Source organism: Myiozetetes cayanensis, unplaced genomic scaffold, assembly GCF_022539395.1.
Source record: "Myiozetetes cayanensis isolate MyiCay16 unplaced genomic scaffold, myiCay2020 scf2-11, whole genome shotgun sequence".
NCBI lineage: Eukaryota > Metazoa > Chordata > Aves > Passeriformes > Tyrannidae > Myiozetetes > Myiozetetes cayanensis.
In genome coordinates, this window is record NW_026087411.1 from 57851271 (window position 1) to 57868067 (window position 16797).

The window sequence follows — 16797 nt, forward strand, 5'->3', positions numbered from 1 at the left end:
CGAAAACCGGACCGCGGCACCACACGCCGCTCCAGCCGCGCCCCGAGCTCCCCCGGCACCGGCGACCAAAACCGGACCCTCACAACCCCCGCGCGAGGGCGGAGCGCGAGCCGCGCCCCGGCCCCGCCCCGCCGGCCCGAGGAAGCTCCCGAGCCACGAGAGACGCGCCGTGCGCATGCGCGGCGGCGAACGCTGGCGGAAAGGTGCCCGGCGCGCCTGCGCGGGGGGGGATCCCGCCGGGCCTCGCCGGACACCAACATGGCGCCCTAGGCCTGCCGCGCCGGCGCCACTGCGGGCGGGATAGGGAGGCCGCCGCCGCCGTCATGTCGCGGCACAGGAACGTCCGCGGCTACAACTACGACGAAGGTAGCGGTTATAGCGAGCAGGTGCTGGCGGCAGAGCTGTGGGGCCGCCCTGGCTGCCGGTCCCTCCTTGCTCCTTTCCCCCGGCCCGAGCCCCTGCTCCCGGCCGGGCCGCCCGCCCCGGTGGCCGCGGGCAGGAGGGTGTGGCGGGGACGGCGCGGGGGTAGGGGAGGGCCTGGGGGGGCTGTCAGGGGCGGTCGGAGGGGAAAAGCCGCCCCCTCATCTTCGCTCGGTGGGGGTTGGACGGTGCTCCGTGCGAAGCCTCTCCCCGCCCCGGCCCCGGCCCGCTGCCCGCCCCAGCGGAGGGTCGCGCACACGTGGCCGTGCTGCCGCTGACAGTCAGGGCCTCCTCCCGCCGCCCGGGCCTGCCGGGAGCTTCCACACGGCACCCAAGCTGCAGCTGGGTGCCCCTGGGCTGCCTTGAGATGCCCGGGTTGACTCTGTTTCTGAGGAGCAGCAGCGGCTTGAAAATAAGCCGCGATACAATTTAACCCACCCACCTTTAGTCTTGTAAAACTTAAAAAGTTGTGTTCACTGCCCAATGCAAGCAAATTATTGCTGATGGGTCAGCCATAATAACAGATAATAAGCAACAGCTGTTAGCTGCGAAAGAAATGTAATTTTTAAAGATGAAATTTTGCATTTAAGACACCTGTCCTGCTTTATTTAAGCTTGCATGGAATGAACGAGTTCTTCTGTAAGAACTTGGCTCCTACTTACACTCTTGCAGCTTTCTTTGTGCCCCGGCCCATTAACTTAGGCAAACTGTCAATCACGCTTTTTTTTTCCTCAAAGGTGGTTTGTTTTTTTTTTCCTGTTGAATTGGGCTGTGGAAAAATGGACAGGTTTCCAGTTGATACTGGTATTTTATAGAATCCTTGGTTAAGAGAGCAGCAATTTTGTTGCCTTACTTTGTCAGATTATTAAAAAAATTGTAGAAGTGCCTTTGCCTGCCTCTAGTCTTTTGCTGTTGAGTGAACAGATGCACAATGTGTATGTATTATAGGTGCACAAATTACATTTAATATGTTGATCTTGGAATTTTTGCACAAGTCATGTAAATTTATAAGAGCTGTGGCATCTTTGTGTCCCACCTTGCAGACTTTGTTAGTGTAAATTTAGATAATACAGGAAAACTCTTGGGCTGCATTGGGAATTTTACTGTTTGATTTTTCATCCTTTAGAGATTTTTTTTCATCACAGGTTGGTTGAAATGTTGATTTCAGCTGAGACTGTGGCATCTGTGAAGTTGAGTCCCAGTTCATAGAATTCATTTCCTTGTTCACACACGTATTAGAATCTCTTTGAATGAGGTTGTTGAGATGGACAGTAGTTTGCTGTAGCCATTAAGTTGCAGTTGCTGTTGGAAACATTACTGTTGGGTTACATGTCAGGTCTCATCCTTGCACCGTATACTGCTTCTGTAGTCACATACAATCGTTTATGGCCTGAATGAAGTAGATTTTGTGTCTTCTTGGTTGCTTTATTTTAATGCCATATGTTCTTTTTATACCACTTATGATTCTGTTATGCTTTATCTGGCCGAATTAAGTGCCTCATTCCTAAAGCAAATATTTATAGTATTTTTTGGTTTCCTTTCATAGGAAGACTTCTGAGGCCTTAGATTTTGTGGCCTTTACTTGACCATGTTCTGTTTTTTTTCCTCTCATTTTTGAGATTTTGTGATCATAACTGAATGTGGTATCTGTGAGTATGTTGGTGATACAGCTGGAATGCTTCAGTGGCTTCTACTCTGCTCTCTGATTTCTGTCATTTTTAAATAATTATTTTTATGGTCAGTGCATGCTGTGGTCTGTAAGTCTTTTAAAACAGTAAACAATATGTATCACTTGTGAAACTGCCAAATGTATGCAAAAAAATGCACTACTTTAACAGTAGTTTATTACTTTTTTTGTGTATTTCATTATTACTTGGTGAAAATTACAAATTTATTTTCAAGATTTACATAATAGTAGGATTATTTTATTGGAGGACAGGGCATAATTTACTTTCTCTTTGTGCTTCTTGATGCCTTTTTTTAATGAGGAAAGTATATGGTTATGTTGAAGTAACTATGAGATTCATACTTTTTGCTTGAAAAAATTTTGCATATTCAAAGGGAATTGTGAATTGGGTTTTTTGCCTTGCTGAACCTCATTTGGAAGGTGGATGAGCGTGAGGATAAAAGGAGAGGAAAGGTGAGAAGTACATAGGAATGGAGTAGAAATACTGATTCTGAGTTTTTGGAGTAAAGATTGTAATTGAACTGTCTGTGGTTAAGACTGAGAGGTGAAGCAGAATTATCAAGAGAAGTGCCACGGGTAAAGATTTGTGTAGCTGTGGAAAGTTGGATTTGGTCTGAGAGGGCAGCTTTCCAAAGGGGATGCTGAAGGAGGTGGTGTGAAGCATGGTAGCTCTTGAGAATTTTCAACTTTTCTAATGAGTATTAACTGTTACATTCTATTACTGTAACAAAATTCTATTATTGTAACTTAGAAAATCTTACCTAGGTAAATAAGAAGAACTTAACTGCGCTTCTGAAATACTGGAGATGCATAATTTCATAAAACCTTGTGCAAAAGCTACACTTTGAGTTATAGTATTATTTAGAAATTGTGCACATGAATCTTGCTGGTTTTTGCCTTATAGATTTTGAAGATGATGATGTGTATGGCCAGTCTGTAGAAGATGATTATTGCATTTCTCCTTCAACAGGTTAGTTCATATAATTATATTTAAGTATCACCAATTGATTCCTACTCCCATATTTATAGATTAAAACAATATCTAAAAGCTAGTGATGCTTTTGAAAACTGCGTAGTAGCTACAATCCTGTTAAAGTCAGTTATGTAGTGTTGTTCTTTTGAAAATCACATTAGACAACTGGCTACATCTTGACTCTTACAAGCATGTTATATTATCTTAGATGGTCAGAATATACTTGGTAGTGGAGAAAAGAATGTGTTGATAATCATGAAACATTTGCCATCTGTTCAAATTGTTAGTATAATCTATGTGGGGTTAACAGTTGTGATTCTGCACCTGGTAGCTGATGTCTTTTACACAACTTTGAATAAATGTGGGGCAAGGAGTCTTATTGTGGGATGTAGTTCTGATCCTCAGTGGCTTCTCCTCTCATGCAAGGTCACATGGAGATAACCAGCCTCCCAATATTTATAATGTTGCAAAGTAGGTTTAAAAATAGTGATGCTGTGTGCTCAGGTGAGACCTAATTGAAGCAGCTCAGCCCAGAGGAATTTAACCCCACTGTAGAACCATTAGAGGGTGGGCTCAGTTCCACGCACACTGTGTCTCACCTAAAAAAATCCAATGCGCAGGCTGGAAGGTGTAAAGACCTTCCCCGGATCTTCGCTCGCGAAGACTGGCCATTATTATATTATTATTAGAACCATTAGATTGTGTTCTCCAGTCAAGTCTCTTGCAAGTTATCAGTTCAGGGTTTGCCCAGATTGGGTGGCAGTGTTTCTAGGGCTGAGTAGGCCCTGGAAATAGTACAGCTAGTGTTGATATGACGCTGTGCTACTGCAGGTAACTAGTTGGATCTGAATCCGTTGTGACTGTGATGTAGTGTGTGACCTCTGGCCACAGGAACTTGAAATAATTGTCTTTAAAAGTCTTATTCTCTCTTATGCCGTGAATTTTAGATAAGGGAATCTAGGTGTGTAATTTTTGTATTTGTAGACACATTTTCCAACATCCTGTCTTGTATTCAATTTCTAAGTTTAATTGCTAGCTTTTTTTCAGTCATTCTCTAAGAATAGTCTTGTTTATTTTGTGGTGAAAATGTTGAACATATATACATTTTGCTCAAGTATAGACTAATTCCTGCCTGTGCGCAGTAATTTTCCTAAAAACTCTTTGTGTGTAAGCTTCATTTATAAAATAATTGGATCTGGAATGTCTAATGATGTTTTAATAGTTACTTCAGTTATGGTGACTGAATATGGAACAGTATGTGTGCATTTGGGAAACAGTTTCTAAGGCTGTACTGCTTAACTTCAGGATATATGTATTCTTTCAGTATGTATTTCAGAGCTGGGGGAATATTACGTAATGTAGGGCAATTTGTTTACATTATACTTTGCACATTTTTGAGAGAATGTAGTGACTGAGGCTCTTATTCAGCAAGTTTTATATATATATGCCTTAATGTGTTCCTAAATGAGAGCGAAACTGTACACTTGTTTAAAGTTTTGTGTGATTATACGTTTTAACTCATGAGCTGTATTTCTAATGAAATTCTGGGAAGGGAAGTATGTGTTCAACTCTATTAAAGTCTTATCAGTAGTTTGACAGTGACATACTGTAAAAGCAATGTTAATTTCATGATGACTTTTTTTAACTTGAAACTGAGGTAAAAAAAATTCTGGAGTAAGGTTCTTAGGACATTAGGCCAGAGATGGTGATTTGCATAAAAAATACTGGTTTTCAAACCATGAGTATATTCTTTTCTTTGAATACTGAACTTTGCAGAATTGTTGCATTACATGGATAAAAGGATATTGGCCAGCCTGTACTTTCACTGTGATGACAACTTACTTATATTCTGGTATGATCTGTTGTATGCTCTGTGTAGTTCTCAGGTAGTAGTGATTATACAGTAGTGTCCCAGCATCCCCTTGAAACTGCTGCAACAATTCTGTCTCCTAATTTATTTTACGTTTACATATGTTTTGTTTTTAAAGGAAAAAAAAATTTGACTTTTTTTAATACTTCCATTTTTTACCTAATGCAGCAGCTCAATTTATCTACTCCAGACGTGACAAACCAGCCGCATTTGCTGAGCCTTTAGAAGAAGAATATGGCTATGAAGGTACCGATGATACTGCTGATTATTTTACATCCAGTCATCAGTTGACTGAAGTTGATAGAGGTAATTATAGAAGATAAATAACTATTAGAATAATCTTATATATGAATTAAGGATTTACTAGAATAGTCTTAAATGAATGTTTCTTGATCAACATTGCTTACAGTTTTGTAACCTTATGGTAGAAGAACACCTTTCACAAAAATAGTCTCAGTGGTGACTTCAAATTTTTAACTGCCTTTTGTGAATTACTTGTAACTTGGTTGCATACACTGAAATGTGTTCTTACTTTCTTACTAGATATAATGAAATTTCATGTGAAATTCAGACATAAGAACAGCTGTACTGACAGCTCAAGTCTTGACTCTTGAATACTGAGTATTTGTAGAATGATTTTTTGCTTGTTTTGCATTCCAAAGTATAGCAATTAGCAGCATTTGAGGGGTTTTCAAAGTATCTCATTTCCTTGAAACAGTAGCCAATATTCTCTATAATCTTTTCTTACTCTGTTTTGAATTCATAAGACTTTTGTTTCCATTCAGTCTTCCAGCCATGATCAAGCTGAGTTCTGAGCTAAGTGGTGAGGGAAAAAATACTTGCTTTTGTTTTTTAAACCTGCTACCTGATTGCTTAATTACTTGCTTTGTGAAAAAGATTCACAAGTCTCTTTTGTAAGTATTAATGGTTAATATAGTTTTTAATGTTTTGGAAATAATTATAGTTATTTTTAATATGTTGATAAGCTCAGAGTAAAGTGCGTTGAAATGTGTTACTTAAAAAAAGTTGCAGAAAATTCAGAGCAATAGATAGAATAGAAAAGTTTCGATTCCATGTCAATTACATTGGTAGAAGTGTTGCTAATGCTTAGCGATATGGTTAAATATGGTACATTAGGGAGTATCCTGGGTTCACAGCAGGAAATAATGCTGTAGGGGGCAATTTGAAAGAACAAGCCAGTGCAGTGGTGTAGATGATCTAGACCATATGGTCTTCCGGCTTTTCACAATGCTTTTGACAGACTCAATCGGTTAAGAACTGTATTGGAACAAGAAGGAAACTAACATTCTGGACTGAAAAAGAGGAGGAAAGGAAACTTCAGAATAACTATTTCTACTGTGAAAACAGCGGTGGTCTCAGAAGACTTGTTATCTTTGATTCAGCGTCCAGTGTTGACCATTAATACAAAATTATTGATGCAGTCAATGGCTGCAAAGAGTTTGGCAAGATTGTCCTTGTTCAGTATTAGTTAGTAAAATGGTAACCAGACATTGCATAGGGCTCTGCCCATACTTGTTTTGCATGGCGAATGTGTGGGCAACATTGACTTACTATTTGAATTACAGGTAGAAGGTGCTAATTTAAGTAATCAGGAGGAGGTTGGAATTCTGTGGTGTGGAATTCCTGTAGCACAGTTTTTTAAAAGTCTTTCAGGTGTTCTAGATTAAAAATATGTAGTTGTCTTCCTGTTCTTCAGTTCCTGCTTTCTAAAACCTGAACTGGCAGAAACTGGGATATTCAGGAAGATTTTCTTGTATGTTTGTATGGCTGATCAGCACCCTACTTCCAGTGAATGGCAGACTGGTGAATTTTCAGTCTTTTGATGTGCAGCAGATGTCTTAGTCAAGGCTTATACTAGTTGCAAAGGTATGCTCCAAAGAAAATTGATTTTATCAGCCAAAAAATATATTACTTTGCATTTTAGAAAAGGTGAAGATTGCAGGTGGTTTGAAACCTGGCATGTTGATCAAGAGTTTTCAGTTGTTAGGGCCTGAGGACTTCAAAAATGCTGTTTTACTTCAGGTGTTAATTGAAACATCTGTAAATACTTAAAATATGCTGTTCACTGGGGTTCCATGTTGACTTACTAAATTAATTTGGATAATTTTAAGGTGATTATTTGTATTTCTTCTCTGCAGTTAAGGTAGTTATTTTACAACATCAAAATATTCCAATATTGAGACTTTCTAGATTAATAAATAGTAGTCAGTTCCTTATAGCAATGTCTGAAATAGGTCAGATATTCTGCGGGGTGTGGAAACAAAGTTTATCAGGGCAGTGAGATTGAAATTAATTTCTGAAGGTTTTAACTTACTGTAATATTTTTCTCTTCTGTTTTTTTGTTAGAGGTGTGGTACTAGTGGTTAGGCCATCTAAGACACATTTTTGTGCAGCTTATAACAGTATTATATTTCTTTCAGCCCGTCTTAATTCATGCCTTGATCAAATGAGAGAAGTTTTGGCAGAGTCCATACCGGAACAAGCGATGGTGCAAGCAATACTGGATAGTAACTTTGATGTACAGAAGGCTTTGGATCTTGTGCTTTCACAAGGCAGTAAGCAAAGTGTGAAGACCAAGAATAAGGATGCTGTGAATTTAGCAAAGACTACAAAAGGTATACTTATATTTAATTGTTTACGTTCAAGGTGATTAATTTCTATCTGCAGTTTAATTCTGGCTTTACAAACTGAAAATGGTTATTATTGCAATAGTAATTTCTTAGAAAATTAAAGAAGATCAACTTACTATATCTGTGTTCTAAAACGTTTACAGGAAACTGTAGCTGTTCTTGAGCTAGAAGTCAAAATAACACCTTAGTGTCAGTTCAAATGCAAGCTGCAAACAGGTGCAGTTCATGATAGATTTCTGATTTATAATATATGATGACTGAATTAATGCATGTCCCTTTAAGATGGACAACGTCTTTAAATTTTATGTGCTTCCATTATTTGTTAGGTGAACTGACATCTCCCATCCCCACTTTTTTGGTAGTGTCTATACAGTAACTTTTCTTATTTTGATTTGTGTTTAGATATTTTCAGTCTTTACTGGCATTCTTTGCTTAAAGTTTCTTAGATATTTCAGTAGATGCATGTAATTTAATTGTAGAACATTCCTTACCTTTGGATAACACTTAGTAATTAAATGCCTTTTCATGTTTCTTGATTTTTTTTTTTTTTGCTGCTGTCAACTCTAAAAAAATCGGATATTTCATTGTGATTGCACTTCCATCTGAAAATTATTGGCTATTGTAAGGTAAGGAGACTTACATTGTTGTCCAGAAATGTGTATTGATACAGACAGTTTCTCTTGTGCAGTAGAAAATTCTGCTGACAACACCAACACACCTGGGTTTGGAAACTTGACAGCAAAAAGTGACTCAGCTCTTTATTCTTTAAAGAATATTACAAATGACAAAGTACTCCTTAATGCTGAAAAATCCAATATACCTTCATGTGAAAGGAAAGGATTGAAATCCTCTTCACTTGTTCTGTCATCTTCGTTCAGTGATGATTTGTGTAAAGGATCATCACTTTGTGAACTTGTGAATAAACAGGCAGAGAAACAACTACCAGAAAGTGCTAATGCAGTAAGTCTGGTTCCTGGCAGTGACGATGTTTACTTTAGCATAGGAAGTAACCCCTCGAAATGCAAGGAAACACAGGACTTGAAATCCTTGCTGATGCAGAATGTGATTTGTGATTCTCTGAGTCCTGAAGACAACATTCCTCTTGTTTCCTCAAATACTTCTGATTGTAGTAGTAATGCAAATTTTTACAGTCCTCCGTGTTTAACAAGTGCTTTAGGAAAATTGGCTCTTGATAATGAAGTCAGTCATACTGTAAATAAAAAGAATGAACTTCTTGAAAATTTTTCTTCACTTGCGCAAAGTAGGAAACAAGAAAACCCCTCTTCAGACATGGCTGCTTTGCCAGTGTTAAGACTTGGAAGTACATCACTGGCTGACTTACTTCAGGAGCACCAGGAAAGCAGTGATAGCCACTGTTACTCTTTGGCTGATCTTTATACCCAGTCAACAGCAAGTCTCACTGATAGGAAATTGGGAACCTCGTCATTATTACAACTAGTAAGTCAACCCCAAACTTCAGTTGGGATGCCAGAGCTGACAGGATCTTTGTCTTCTCTAGCCCTCTCTAAAGTTTCTCCCATAAAGGAGGTTGAGAATTTATCACTCTCGGATTTAATAGCAGAGACTATTGAAATAGATAAAACTCAGCAAAGGATGGACTTGCCCATGAACAGTGTAATGGAATTCAAGCCTTCCCAAGGAACCAGCATTGATTTAAGTGTCCTTGTAAAAGGTGCAGATGTATCTACAGACCAAAATGTGGTAGGACAGTCAAGTATCTTAAGCCCTGAAACTAAACCTCTAAAAGAAAAACAAGGAAGATGTTCTGGTTTTGCCAAAACAAGCAAAAAATCCAAAAAAGGGCATGGTCTTAAGAGGCAGGATTTGTCCCTTTCATGGATGAAGGCGCTGCGTGCAAGACCTTCATCTTTTGCTTTAACCTTGTGCCTCCGTTATCCTCCAAAAGGATATAAGCGGCACACCGTTGGTGTACATAAAACTTTCCTATACAGTAGACAAATACAGGATGTAAAACCCAAGGAAACTGGTCCCATAATAGCCATAACACCATTTGATTTCAAATCAGCATCTCCTGATGATATTGTGAAAGCTAACCAAAAAAAAGCTTTTACAAGACAGTAATGAGGAAAAAAACCAAGTCTCACTGTTTATACCACCTTATATTAAAAAAAAAAATCATATAGGATGTATTTATAATTCAGAATTGATTTTTTAAAAATTTTTTAAAAACGTGTTACAGTTCTTAATGATTGGTAGCAAATTTGTATGTGAACTTTTAAATTGTTGCACTGAATGTCTTAATTTTTGTGTAATTTTCACTGACAGTTTAACATTTTTAACTTTCGCAGAGTCTTGATCTTCAGTATATAGATATTGCATGTACAAAATTCTGTGAATACCATTAGACTTCTTGAAATATCTCTTTAGGTGTTGAAGATACAGTTCATTGGGAAGAACACTGAATTATTATTTTGTAAAATAATATACTTTTGCTATATGGTGTATAGTTTGGGGAGCAGGAACCTCAGTTTATATTACAAGTGTTTTATTAAATGTTCTTAAAGTTAGATTTTTCTGATAAAGATATGTTATTAAACTGCCAGTCTTGTAATTGATGTTTCCAATCACTGTCATTCTCTTTCTATCTTTATACTGATGACACTATTACAGCAGAAATACCTTTAGTTTTTAAAAACCTCAGTGACCTCAGGTTTTACAGTTCTGGTTGTGGTAGGACAAGTATAGTTTTTGATAGGACCAAATTTGTAGGGGAGCAAGCAGTGAAAATTGTTATGCCTCCCCTCCAATCAGCTGTCAAAATATGATATTCAGAATGTTAAAATAGCAATTTTATAGGTATATACATGCTGCATATATTTTGTGAGAAGTTTCCCCAGGATTCTATGGTTTATTCTCAAGTCTTTCAGAGAAGTATTGGAGTAACAGTTCTTTCAACTGTAGCATGAGAGTCTTTGCTCAGTGGAAAAAAAATTGGGCAAAGCGTAAGTGCTATTTGTGTCTGCCTCTTGTCTGTTTTGAAGAAAACTTTCTTTAGAAATGGAAAGACATTCTATTCTACTGTTTGCACCCATTACTGTTACTTTGAATCTTCAGGTGAAAGATCCATATCAGAACATTCTGGACTTTTTCAAGTACCCTGTTGGTCAGATTAGCAACTGTATATATGTTTTAACTTGCCTCTTAATGCACATTATGACTTCTAATATATTTCCAATGTCATTGTCAGTATTTTAAATTCTGAACAGCAATAAGTTCAATAAAGATACTGCTGCAACTAGAAAAATACATTTGTTCATATATTGCCATACACATATCAATGCTAAACTTGGCAGCTAGTATGAAACAGTAGATATAACTTTGTTAGTTTTAATATTAATTTTTATTGAGCATATTACATCAAAAAGAAGACAAAAACTTAAGGTTTATTCTTGACTTCAGGTTGCACTACAATTTTGTTTCTGAATAAAAATAAAACACGTTCCAGTTCTCTCAGGTACAAATTTAATGGTCTGTATATTTTGCTTGTTTGCTTAGTTGATGAAATTGTCATTTAGGACTATGAGCAGTGTGACCTTTGACCTCATGAATGAAATGAATGTTTCTTACCCTTATTAATAAAAGTTTTATATAATGACAGTGCTGCAGTGTTTATGTTCTAGTTGATGTGTTAATCTAGCTGTCTGTATCTTAACCTATTTTGAGTGCCTTAGAGGATTAAATAATACAATATGTTGTACATACTATGATCTGATAAGTTCATTAGCGGGAACATGATTGATTTCCTCAGAAGACTTTCTATAGAAGTCTGGTTGATACTGGTTGTAATACTGGAAGTTTTATTATATCAAATACTTCTGTGTGAAAAATATGAAATGTTTTCCAGTGATCTGTTTCTCTGTAGTTAGTCCAAACATTAACTTTCTCCTGCTTAAAAATCCAAGTCTCTTATTCCTACTGAGGCAAAAGGCCCTATTTGGAGAGTTTATAAAGTTCAGCTTTCCCACTGTATGTTTTCTAGAATAGAAATTCCAATTTTCAAACATAGGACATCAGGGCAAAGTTTTGGCATTGTCATGCCTGGTGTGTTTTTAGGTGGTTTTACTTTCTTGTGTTCCAAGTACTCTTGAGACCCTAATTAATGTTGGTAGAGATTTCTAATGCATGTGAGGTTTTAAAATTTTCATTGCTTTGCTTTTCCATCTAAATAATTTCTTATTCTTGTCTAGCTTCTCTCTGGTTTTGATCTGTTCTCTCATTCCCCTGGCTACCCTTATTTGCATAAAACTTCTTAGCATTTTAATAATTTTAGAGCCTGATCCGGACAACTAAATGTATATTATATGAATCCCATTGGAAAGTATATGCAAGTAGTAGGGGGCAATGTGTAGTGCTTGGAGCTCAGTTTTGCCATACTTTTCATGCAGATTAAAGTTTGAACAAGTGACTGAAACATTACATGTTTATCACAGATCTTACTGTGGGTTTACTACCTTAGTAAACAACTTTTAATCTTGTTAGGTAGCTCGATTTTCATATATAATTACTTTCTCATTTGCATTTGACTGTGGTGTTAGTGGTCATGAAGGAGCCATATGTGCTGTTCAGTGCATGAGTGGTAGGGGAGGGATTTTTCTTTAGTTTGCAATCCTGAATCCTGAAGTGAACGTTGAATGAGTAAAAACCTGCAGGCTGAACACCACAGAAGGTGCCTAAGTGGTGGATAAACCTTAATTCAAATTAATATTTAGCAGAAATTACTTATTTTCATGCTTGGACAGTTTTATGGTTTTGTTTTTCTAAACAAAAGGTATTGTGTCCCTATATTTGCTTTTTAAATGAAACAGGTATTTTATTAATTTCCCTAATTATTCTTTAATTTCTTTACTGAGAACCAGATTTATGGTATCAGGGAGAGGTTTGTCTTAGAATACTGCATGATACTGTAGTATGTGGCATTTTTGTATAACAAGTCTGTGTTTGGCCTTTGCACTGAAGGATTTGTGCCTGATGAATGTTAGAATTCTTGTTAACTAGATCTGCCTGTTTAATGCTTGACACCGGGAGCTTATTTTCTTGATATATGTATATAATTTTCCCCTCCTTGTTTTGCAACTACTGTGTATCTTTGCTTAATATGAGTTAATTGTGTTAGTTGTTTTGGAATTCACATATTAACATTGCAAGATACTTGTCTGTGTTTGCATATAAACAGAAAAAGATAATACTAAACTACATAGACATACTACTTCCAATATTCAGACTGAATACTCCTAAGGCTTTTTGTACATTAGATTTATTTTGTGCATAATTTTTAAGTGGCTGCTGAATATTTTTAATACAAAATTGATGTTGCTTTATGTATGTAAATAAAATGCGTATTCCTGAAGGACTGATTTAATTACAATTTCTTATTAACTTACCTGATAAAAATAGAGTTGTGACTGAATGGGCATTCTTCTTTGCATGGAAGATTCCTGTGGAGAAAGTAAGGCAAAATCTATTTGGTCAGTTCTCAAGATCTTAAGTTTCAGATGCAGCAAGCTACTTAAATTTCTGGAACTATTGCACAATAATATTTCAAAATCATATTTCTTAGAGACTAGTTGGTGCAGTGAGGTAGTCTTTGCAATCTTGTGTTTTGCCCTATTTCATCTTAACATGTCGTTCAAATAACAGTTTTCAGTAATCAGCAATTTCTGAAAATCCACACTTAAGGAAGAAATTTAAACAGCAGCTACTACTACTGCAAGAATAAATAGCTGTACAAAAGAGTGGCATGAAGATACAACTTGTCACTGTGAAGGGTATATAGTTTATTGCAATTCCTTTTTACAAGTAGTAGTAGTCATTTAGGGTTATATACATAATTATTTACATCTTTTTCAAATCTAAAGTACTCAACTTCTCTAATGTTTAAAATGTTTTTGTATCAAATACTGATTATGAATCAATATTTCAAGCAAACGTTTTATCACATTGTAATTCATGCAGTAAAAGTAAACTTCCTAAAGTGCTGACAGGGAATGCTTCACTATTTTTTTTCTTTTTTTGTGTTGTGTGTTTTTGTTTGTTGTTTTGTTGTGGTTTTTGTTTGGGTTTTGTTTGTTTTGTGATTTTTGTTTGTTTTGTTTTGTTTTTTTTTAAATTGAGTCGAATTTTTATGGATAACTTACATGTTGGTTTTTTTGTTTCTGTGAAGTGTGGATAGCTGATAAACTCTTAAGTATATTTGATGTTCAATTCACTGTGTCTAGACTACTAATTAGATTATAAGGAAATTCCATTATCTGTACTTCTGTGTGTGGTTTTAATGCATTTTGACTGTGGATTTTCTTTGGAGAAGTAGGAGAAGTTTTTGTTGTTTTTTTTTTTGTGGAACTGGTATGTTTATTCTGCACTAGAAAACAATGTGATGAAATAAGTCAGAGCCAGTGGCAGCCAGGAGGGCCAACCGTGTCTGGGGGGGCATCAGGTGAAGCATCAAAGCATTGAGAGAGGAGGGGATCGTCCCACTTTGCTCTGCCCTGATGTGGCCTCACCTGAAATATTGTGTGCAGTTTTGGGCACTGCAATTTAAAAAAAGATGTTCAGCTCTTAGAGAGTGTCTAAAGGAGGGCAATGGAGATGGTGAAGGGCCTTTAGGGTAAGCTGTATGAGGAGCAGCTGAGGTCACTTGGTCTGTTCAGCCTGGAGGAGACTGAGGGTAGACCTCATTGTAGTCTACAACTTCCTCATGAGGGGAAGAGGAGGGGCAGGCACGCTGTGATCTCATGTCTTCTCTGTGGTGACCTGAGGGAATGGCCTGAAGTTGTGTCAGGGGAGGTTTAGGTTAGATACTAAAAAAATGTTCTTCACCCAGAGTGTGGTTGGGCACTGGAACAGGCTCACTAGGGAAGTGGTCACAACAAGCCTGACAGAGTTCAAGATGCATTTGGACAATACTCTTGGGTGCATGTTGTGACTCGTAGGGATGGTCCTGTGCAGGGCTAAGGGTTGGACTTGGTGAACCTTGTTGGTTCCTTTCAACTCAGCATAATCTGTGATTCTGTGATCTTGTTAATGTTTGGAGGTAATAGCTAGATAAAGATGGACATTATTTTAATATTTTGATTGACTATTTTGAATATTTTTGTCCATAACATGAAAGAATGAAGTCGTAATATAGACTTCTCTTTTTTATCTTGTGGCATATATTCTTGACATGTAACATTTCTCAGGTGTCCTTTACTAAGGTATAATTAGTGATATTCAGAGATTGTAATTTGAAACACACTGTTGTAATAACCTTGCTTTCACTATGGTCAAGATAAGCAAAGATTTTTGTTCTGTGATATTGATGCCTTAGGGTTTTTGATTTTTAGGCAACATATGTAGCTGATATTTTTGGGTTCTCTGAGAAACCTTTCTTAAAATTCAAATTTCTACAAAATATTTATGTAAAAATGGTATCCTCTTAGTCAAAAAGATCTGCATTCTCTGCGTTTTCATTTCATTTCTGCTTGATTTTTTCTGGCTAAACTGCATTTTCATTTGGTTTTGCCTATGTTAGTGTTGCAGAACAGATAGATACTGGTGACTGAGCAAGGTTCTATTCCATTTCAGGCACCATTAACGGAATTGTTAACCACTTTATGACACTAAGATTTTTGATTTTAGTGATGCTTGAGCAAGAAGGAGGTCAGATGTCTGTAAATGTGCAGTTCTTGCAGGAAATAAAAACTACTGTGAACTGAGTAAGTTAAGTTTTATTGTTGTTGGGGTGGCAAGGAATCTAGAGTTGAGCTGTCTTTGTGGTAACACTGGCTATTTTGTTTTATGGTAATTTCTCAGGAATAACACTGTGAACAAGGGCTTTTAGAAGGCTATTTTTATGAATATTTAATAAGAAACTTCACACTAAAGAGTCAGAATTGAAAGTAAGGCACAGGAAACTGAAAAGCCTTACTCATGATAATGCCAGATAATCTCATATCTAAGTCTAGTTTTCTAGATATTGGGCTTTACTAATTTGTTAATGGAGAAGCAGTTAATAGATGTTAATAGAGAAGCGGGTTTTTTTTCCACTGGCATGTATTTTTGATTTATATTTATATTTGATTTATATTTTTATTAATTCTGCATGTATTCAGGTTTTTTGATGTAACTATTAATACAGTGTTGACAATTTCTAGAAGAAAAGGCACAAATAAAATTGAGAGGTGCTTAGCTTACATTTTGTTAATGTTTCTTTTTGCTTTCTGAAATTCTTTTTCTTCTTCTGTATAAGTATCTTCTTTCATTTTTGTTTTACACCAGTAGCAGATAAAAAAAGGAAAAAATCATGCAAACATCACCACAATGTGACGTTGTAATTAGCTTTTTTTTTTTTACTCAGTTGAATGCAGCAAGGTTAGGTTTTGCTTCAGAATGGTGGGTGTTTCTATTTTCATGGACAAATACTTATTTGTCTTCTGTCTTTTTATGCTGCAGATGGACACTGATAGCGGTTGCTTCCTAGTGCAGTGTCAGAATGCAGATTATTGTACTTTAACATATAACTTCTGTCACTTCTGCTTTATGGTTAATGGAAAAGTGAAGTTTGGAATCTTAAATGAAAAAATCAAAACCAAGCAAACTGATACTTTTGGGTTTTATTTATAGGCAGAATTCCAAAGAAACCCTGGAGGAGCGAATATTCTGAAGTTTAACGGTGATGTACGATATATTTTCATTAGCTTTAGAATCCCTCAGGTTTTACTTCCATTTATCATACTAGGTTTTGATGGTTTGATTTTTTGCTCATTTGAAAATCCACCATTTATAAACAGGTAGCTCAAAATAATTTTTTTACCCAACTTCACTTGGCTGTGCTAACTTTTCTGTAACATGACAGTTCTCAAATGCCTGCTACAGGGATGAGGACCTATTGTACTTAATTATACTCAGAGATGGGATGTATTCAGTCTGTGACAAAGAAAATATGTTCTTTTCTCAATGGAAATGTTTGAATCTGTCATGATATATCTTAAATCATGGAAAATAAATCAGAATTTAAGACTTCCGTGTTTTGGGTAAGAAAAATATATACACAGACTTTGAGAAGTTACTGAATCTTGAGACTGAGGTACTGTGTGGGTTTTAGAAAGGAAGTGGCTTATTTCAGGGAAAAATGTGTCACCAGCAATGAAAAGCTTTTCAAAATCCTTTGAGATGT

At 36.8% G+C, this 16797-nt stretch overlaps 1 protein-coding gene across 2 annotated transcripts in view; it reads left to right on the plus strand.

Annotated features, from left to right (window-relative positions):
* The first annotated feature begins 235 nt into the window (after positions 1–235).
* HBS1L (HBS1 like translational GTPase) overlaps positions 236–16797 on the plus strand; it is a 59333-nt gene continuing 42771 nt past the window's right edge. Inside the window, exons 1-4 of one of the 2 annotated variants that reach the window (XM_050316823.1) lie at positions 236–366; positions 3012–3077; positions 5119–5256; positions 7392–7586. In XM_050316823.1, the coding sequence (XP_050172780.1) occupies positions 324–366; positions 3012–3077; positions 5119–5256; positions 7392–7586 (442 nt within the window). In that variant the 5' untranslated portion in view covers positions 236–323. Of the gene's footprint in view, positions 367–3011; positions 3078–5118; positions 5257–7391; positions 7587–9038; positions 9060–16797 lie in introns of those variants that run through there. The other variant, XM_050316824.1, reaches the window with a different exon arrangement.